The sequence below is a fragment of the Gossypium arboreum genome, chromosome 9, assembly GCF_025698485.1.
Source record: "Gossypium arboreum isolate Shixiya-1 chromosome 9, ASM2569848v2, whole genome shotgun sequence".
NCBI lineage: Eukaryota > Viridiplantae > Streptophyta > Magnoliopsida > Malvales > Malvaceae > Gossypium > Gossypium arboreum.
Window position 1 is genome coordinate 65,544,499 of NC_069078.1, and position 7,623 is coordinate 65,552,121.

Here is a 7,623-nt window from a genome sequence, read left to right on the forward strand (position 1 = left end):
GTATATATTATTGCAAAAGAAAAAATTTTATTATGAAAAAAAGGAAATTTATTATTTTCAAAAGAACTTTTACTACTAAATATATAAAACTAATCTTTGAACTTTGCTACGTCTAATGTAAAATCCATCTAGGTATATATCCCATGATATACTGTAGATGACCGATAACAACTACTATGTCTGCAATAACAATAAATATGATACGATCGAAGAATATGCTTTAAATCTCGGGTTTTTACCGTCAACGATGATCTGCTAGTTCTCTCAAGAGTGTCACAACTTCATCAGATGATTGAAGGCGGTAGCGCGAGTTTGATCTTTTCCTTGCAACGGAGCAAGAAAAGTAATCGTTGGCCTGAAGATCAAGCACTGAAGAACCCTCTTGAAACGATATTCGATCGGTCACCATCAAGTGCAACGTATCTCCATCTATGGAATAGCTCTTGTTCTGTTCTACAGCCGACATAGAATTTCGTTTCAGAAGGAGAGCTGCCCTCGACCCAGCGGTGGATGTCCTAACTTGTGTTGGTACTTGGGGTCTTACCGAAGCCGGGACTTCTGAGGGAAGCTCTGGCTCGAAAAATGTATAAATGTCTTCATCCTGAACCAATTGCAGATCATCATATAGTTTCAGTTTTCGAAGTTTATCAATCAATGCAATCAATTTTTCATTAGTTTGAGGCTAAATCCTATCCTGCATTGGAGAGTTGGTTCTCCAAGTTCATATTATTCCCTTATATAGGAAAACTTTGGAAGAAAGGAAAACAGCTAAAAGTTGGTGATCGAAAACGCACCTTAGTGAGAAAGTGACCGATACATAGGACGTAATCAATAGGTTCTTTCATGCCTTTGTTATGAACTATTTCTCCGAGGATTCGATCGATTGCGGCACCCTATATATACATTAAAGCATGAAATGAGGTAACTTGTGATCCAAGAGTGAATAATACCACTAAAGCATACCTTTGTAACAGCGACTGATCTAACCTCAACAGACCGTCTACCTTGGACAACATCGAGAGATGCGTTAGAGATCGGACCAGTCCAAAGATGCTGCAACAGATCTCTCGCTTGAAGTCTTCCAAACTCAACATCTAGCATTTTTTTCATTAAGTTGTTCAGAAGAAAAATTAATAAACGCAAGAAACCAACATAAAATCAAGTGATTATCTGTGCTAAAAAGAGGCTCAGATGAGGACCTGAATATTTATAGTTCCATATGAGTGAAGTCTCTCGGACCTCAAACTGAGATCGAGGAGTTCTATCGGTAAAATATTCAAATACATTCTGAAATCAGAGTAAGCATCAGAAAGTCTAGACACAGAAGCATCAGAAAGTCTAAACACAGAACTCCATACATATTATGAGCTTTATCGAGCTAATGTTAAGTACCTTAACACTATCCACCCATTCCATACTTAAGTTTTCAGGCATTGTCGTCATCCAATCTCCCGTTGTAACTCGTAAAAACATCCCATTTTCGGCTGCCAACCACAAGTTGTAATCACTGAAGTTCTGCAGTGCAAATTACGAGTTCGGAGATTTCATTTTAAAGAAAAAAATGCAACAAGTCAAAACTAAGGATTTAATACATCATCCAGGACATTTCTAGCGCTTCCACTGAGGATAAGAACTGTTGTCTTCGGATCATCACAAAGTTTTCTCAAAGGTTCTTGTAAATCTGGACGTAACTTGGGCTCCCATTCATTAATTTGACTGTCCTTCCTTCCAAGGGTATCCACTGGTTCAGTTAAAGTTGCATTAAATCCCTGTAACATGGAAGAGAGATTACGAAAATAAAAATTAGAAGTGGTTTTTCTCTTTTCCTATAATGTTTGGAGATACAGAGCGAGAGAAGCAGGGCCCCTTCGACATTGTCAAATAAAGAAAGATGAGACTACGAAAATTAGCATACCAATATGAGCAATCGATTATTCGAACATGAATAGCGATCAACCGCAACTTCAATTGGGAGTGGTGGGGGAATTTGTCTTGTCCTCAGTTGAGCTTCAACAATGGTAACATTAAGTTCACTGCACAAACAAAGCTTCAGAGTTTACCATAAAACTGAAAGGTCTTATTTCAATTTTAATCTCACATTATAAGCACCAATCACCCCCTCCCTCAAGTTCTCATCAAAGAAAATATGAGCGCTAAGCTATGATCACCACCTTACAAAAGTTGCAGCCCATTCTTGAGCTGTATGTGAAATCACATGCTTGAAGTTATGGTGGTGTCGTTTTTCTCTTTCATCAGCTGGCATATTCAAAGCATAACCAATGGAAGAAGCAACTTCAGTGACATTCCATGGATTAACCAAAATGGCTCCGGCACCAAGAGACTGAGCAGCCCCAGCAAACTAGAATATGTGCAGGGACATTCTTAAGAAAATTACACACATCCGGAAAAGCCCTTACATAAGTATAATCCAAATCCAATCTAAGTACCTCACTTAGTATAAGGACCCCTTTCTTGGACTCTTGGCAGGCAACGTACTCATAGCTGACGAGGTTCATTCCATCCCTCAAAGATGTCACAAGAGCTACATCTGCATGATTTGTTAATTGCCAAAAGTTCAGACATGAATAAAAATCAAGTTATCATTTCAAACAAAAATAGTGATTCTAATTGGTATTAAAGTACAAAGGTCGGTACCTGTAACAGCGTACAGTGCACATAATTCATGAAAATCAAGAGAACGATCCTGCAAAACAGTAAGGAAAACGCTTTAGAAATTGAGGCATATTAGAGTTATAAAGGGTGCAAATATTTCATATTCAACGGCTACAAGAATGGAGTTTATTTAAGTTTAGTACTCCTCCTTTAAGTCTGTCTTGGCAACAAAATCTACAGTATTCACAAATTCATGTAGTGTATTCAATGATATAACCTGATAAAATTTCACATTCATTTGGCACATACTAAAGTCATATACATATCTTCCCAACACATATTTTGAAGTCAATATTCATCGGAGTATTCTAAAATCTTCCCAAGACCGTATAGCCTCACGGTTCTACTTGATTAAACAAGCATCCAGTATGCCGTACTGGCATGAAACGGTGCTCATATAAGCAAACAAAGGCTTTACTTATCCTTTAAAAAGGAATATGCCATATGAAATTTGAAGGCAAAAGTACCATGGAGGCCCCTGTACTAGGAGTCAATTTGATTTTGCCTCCTCTACTAAAAAAATGGGCAAATTAGTCCTTCTACTTTAGATCAAAGAGCAGAATGGTCATTTTTGTTAAAAATTTCATCCACTTATACTATTAAAAACTGACGTAGCTAATGGAATAATTAAACAATAACACATGGCATACCACATGTACCTCCATAAGGTACAAGGACCAATTTTTAACCATAAAAGTGGATGGAATTTTTAACAGAATGATCAATTTACTCTTTGATCTAAAATACAGGAGACAAAATGCAATCCGACTCCTAGTACAGGGGCCTTCATGGTACTTTTACTGAACTTTGAATTGCGTTCTAGCTAGGTCATTGTTGATTGATCATATTCTTAAAATTGCATTTATTCACCTATATATGCAGCAATATTGAAGCACACACACATTGCATGTGCATCCTTGCATAAGTTATATTTTTACAAACACAAGCCAATGTCCTATATCTGTACCTTACACAATCTGTGATAATTTATCAATAAGAATTTTTAACCACTTCACACTTCAAATTTTCATAGTTTCCTCTAGAATTTCTTGAAAGTAACATATGTTGAAGAAAGTAAATAAGATTAAGCTTAGATGTCTTTCTTTTTTGGTCTGAATCTTTCCAATCCAGCAGTAACCTTTAGTTCATTCTTTAGTCATATCATATATGGAAACAGATAATAAGGTATAGACAAACCAGATGATGTATTGGTACAGCAGTAAGGCTTCCAAATCTTCCATTAATGCGCCCCACAATCTCATGAACCTGGCTTGTAAGCTTTTGATCTATATCAAGAAAGTGAGACATGTAAGGTTTTGAGAACGGGGTAGAGGAAGAGAGGCAAAAATGGACTAAGAAAGCCTTCGATTATCAGAAAGCTAAATTAAATGAGACGACATTCTGGTAAAAAATGCAATAACTGACTCATGCAAAATCGATTCGTTATTAAAAAATATCTACTGAATATGAAGATTGGCACTGCATCTTCTGTTTACATAATACATGCAACAGTCTATTGTTATAAAAGACAGCATGGCACAATAAGAGGGCAAATCAACATGAGAGTATCTTGAGATGCTAGTTAATCAATTTGCTGTGGTGGTTCTCATTGAAAAAGGCAATATTTCAGGTAACCAAATGGGAAGAAGAAACATATATACAGAGGAACATACACTCAGGAACATCGGTCCTGGTAGGGACAGCAATTTGAAGGAGAACCACCTTATTACACCAATTGGGATTTTCCTCGAGGAATTTTTCAAATGCCAAAATCTTCTGGGGTATTCCCTTGATCATATCAAGCCGATCAACGCCTAACATTACCTTTCAATTATTAAACATTAATTGTAAGTAACTCAGAAAACAGATTGAATGTTGCTTCCTTGAAACAAAAGATGAGATTTTAAAATGCCTAATGAATGTTACGCAAACATAACTGATAATTAAGGGAGAAAAGCAAAGAATCCAATTGACCAATTCCTACCTTTCGACCTGCAAACCTCTGTTTCAGTACTTTCATGTGATCTTGTACTTCAGGGAGTTCAAGAGCTTTAATGAATCGTTCAGAATCAATCCCTACTGGAAACTGTAATTTCAAGATCCCATCCAACAAAAATAGTAGATGTGATGAGGAATAAATGTTTTCAAATGCTAAAAGACCTAAGCACTAGAAGTTTTTTAGATAATAAACAGAGAATGAGAACAACTAAGACATACTGCAGCAATGCGAGTCAGCTTTCCTTGATCCTCTACTCCTTCAGGTGTGCCCTCCAGCCCGAGAATACGAGTACAAGCACTAACAAAATGCCTTGCATAGTCGTATGTATGGAAGCTAGAAAGTCAACAAACCAAAAATTGAAAATATTGCCACAGTAATGAACTTGAGAACTTTAACATGCACAGAGTAATACTGGAGTCTGTTAAAATTAACAATGCAGTTTTGCAGCAGTTCAAACAAAAAAATCTTGACATTGCTCAACTCCCAAGCATGTCAAAACGTTAAATTGAATCAACCTATCAAATCAAGAATCGGCATAATCACTCCAAAACGTAGAGTGCAATTTATCTGTTAGGTACCAGACTAGCATAAAAATCAAACTGGCCTATAGGTAACTGCCAGTGTTCAGGTAGAACGAATATAACAGTTTGTATCACATTGGCTGCAAGGAAATAGAATGGAAAACAATTGAAAGATTTGCAACCGGAAAACATGTGCTTCAAAGTAAGCTTTCGTTAAGGGCGGTAATAAAACCTGAGGAATGTTTAAGCTCCATACAGAGTCAAACCCAAAGTACATTTCTATACTAGATTTAGTGGAAATTCAAATACATTCATCCGGCATGCAATCTAAGCAAAATTCATATATCCAAGCAACCTACCTTACATAAACACTGAATGAAAAACAAGATAACTGAATCTGCATAAACAATGCCAGAAGCAAAATGAACTTACCCTACTAAATCAGCAGCAAGAACGGACCTCAGCAGCTCCAACCGAGATGGCAGCATCCTATGGATTTCCGAAGAAGGAAATGGAGTATGAAGGAACCAACCGACTTTCATTTTACTGTTCCGTTCTTTTAGACATTTTGGAAGGAACATTAGGTGGTAATCATGGCACCAAACAACATCCCCTTCCTCATAATGTTCATTAACGACATCAGCAAACAACTGATTCGCTTTCTTATAAGCATCAAACTGAGATTGAAAGCTCCGAGTAGTCGCAAGGCGGTCTTCTTGCGGAAGTCCGATATAGTGGAACAGTGGCCATAATATGTTGTTACAATATCCATTATAATATTGATGAACAACTTCTTCATCAAGAAATACCGGTATGCACCTCTGCATTAACTAAAGCACAAAATTAAGCATATAAACCCTACTAAAATTTTTCCAAGATTATGGATTTGCATTTCTTTAACAACAATTATGAACTTCATTTTTCTGTTCTAATATGACCTTTTCATCTAAAGCTTTAGCTAATGCCTTTTGTCCAATTTCATCAGGGACATTCACGCCAGCCCAACCAATCCATCTGGTATCAAATTCCTTCACACCTTCATAACAAAATTACAATAAACACTGCAAGCACTATACTGAAAACCGAAAAAACCCGAAAAAAAAAAACATAATTGAATTATTGATGTGATGAGTTTACCAAGAAGTGCAGTGACTAAGCCACCAACACTCATCTCAAGTTGCCAAGAATCTTCCCCATGCCTAACTGCAGAGACTGGCAACCTATTAGCAACCACCAAAAGCCGTTGTTTTGAAGCTCGAAAATCGAGTCTTTCGCCATCATCATTCAAAGACCTTGATGCTGAAACAGGTTCTAAAAGTTCTTCATCGTTGAACCAACAAGTTGAAGTCTCAAGATCAGGTGAAAAACAATCTTGGGTTGATGATGGTAACTCAGCTTCACAATCATTCAAACACTTGGAGTACTTCCTCAACTCCCTGTCTCTAAGAAGCCTTTCCAATCTTGTTGGTGTAGCAGGGAGATTACTACAGATATTATATAAGTTCCCTGGCATACCATTAGTTTGCAACAAAGCCTAAAAACAAAAAAGCAAGAAAAAAACAATGAGAAAATCAAAAAAAAAAAAAGGAGTAAATTACAAAGGAAGAAAAAAAGGGTTCCTTTGAAATCACCAGATTGTTCTTGTTAGGCAAAATGCAGATCTCTTGGGATGAAATTGACATTGATTTTTTTTTTCAAGTGAAGCAAGTTGACAACAAATAACGCGGAATTTTTGGGAGGGCTTAAATGCCCGTGTGGGCTAAAATACAAGAGAATTCAAAGGGAAAAATTTTGAAAAATCTATCGCCAAAGAATCAGATATATAAGGATTCATCATCTTCACAGATTTTGTTATCCATAAACCATTTCCGCCATTGGAAAAATGCCAACTGCAATAGGCCTTTTTTTAGGCCATGCAGTAGCTACCGGGATTTTGCTTATAATTATTGCTATAATCATTATCATCATCAATAAATAAATTTATTCTTAAATTAAGTCAAATTTTCTTTTTTATTTTAAAAATTAAAATACTAATTTTTATAAAAATAAATAAATTAAATATTAAAGATTAATTTTAATGAATAAATAAACTAAAAAAACTTTTAGGCGATTCGAATCGAATATACCAAAGCAGTTGAGAATTGAGATATTTTTATATATTATATTACGTTAAAAGCGGTTTCTTGGACTAGCGTGCCATCATTTTACATTTATCTATTTTCATAATATTGTTTTAACTTTAAGACGAAGATTTGGTTATTATTTACACATTTAAAATTTTGACTTTTATTATAAGTATTTAACAATATTTTTAAATATACCTGATTTACGCTTAATTTATGATATTTTTATACTTGAATTTCGGATAAAAATTTTATCCACAATTTAAATAATACAAAGTATTCACAATTTTGTTATAAATCTATTTAA

At 35.6% G+C, this 7,623-nt stretch overlaps 1 protein-coding gene across 2 annotated transcripts; it reads right to left on the reverse strand.

Annotated features, from left to right (window-relative positions):
* Window positions 1-25: 25 nt before the first annotated feature.
* Window positions 26-7,164, reverse strand: LOC108457159 (alpha,alpha-trehalose-phosphate synthase [UDP-forming] 1-like). 2 transcript variants are annotated; one of them, XM_017756049.2, is made up of 18 exons: window positions 6,825-7,164; window positions 6,331-6,727; window positions 6,132-6,229; window positions 5,626-6,014; window positions 4,891-5,005; window positions 4,658-4,759; window positions 4,347-4,497; window positions 3,871-3,959; window positions 2,656-2,704; window positions 2,448-2,548; window positions 2,172-2,359; window positions 1,916-2,033; window positions 1,593-1,769; window positions 1,393-1,515; window positions 1,200-1,287; window positions 988-1,094; window positions 795-893; window positions 26-601 (listed from the first exon to the last, which is right to left on the reverse strand). In XM_017756049.2, the coding sequence occupies exons 1-18, from the start codon at window positions 6,873-6,875 to the stop codon at window positions 242-244; spliced, it is 2,802 nt and encodes a 933-aa protein (XP_017611538.1). In that variant the 5' UTR covers window positions 6,876-7,164; the 3' UTR covers window positions 26-241. The 2 variants fall into 2 exon arrangements, with proteins under 2 accessions (XP_017611538.1, XP_017611534.1); XM_017756045.2 differs by having other exon boundaries at window positions 964-1,094; window positions 6,825-7,163.
* Window positions 7,165-7,623: the final 459 nt, after the last annotated feature.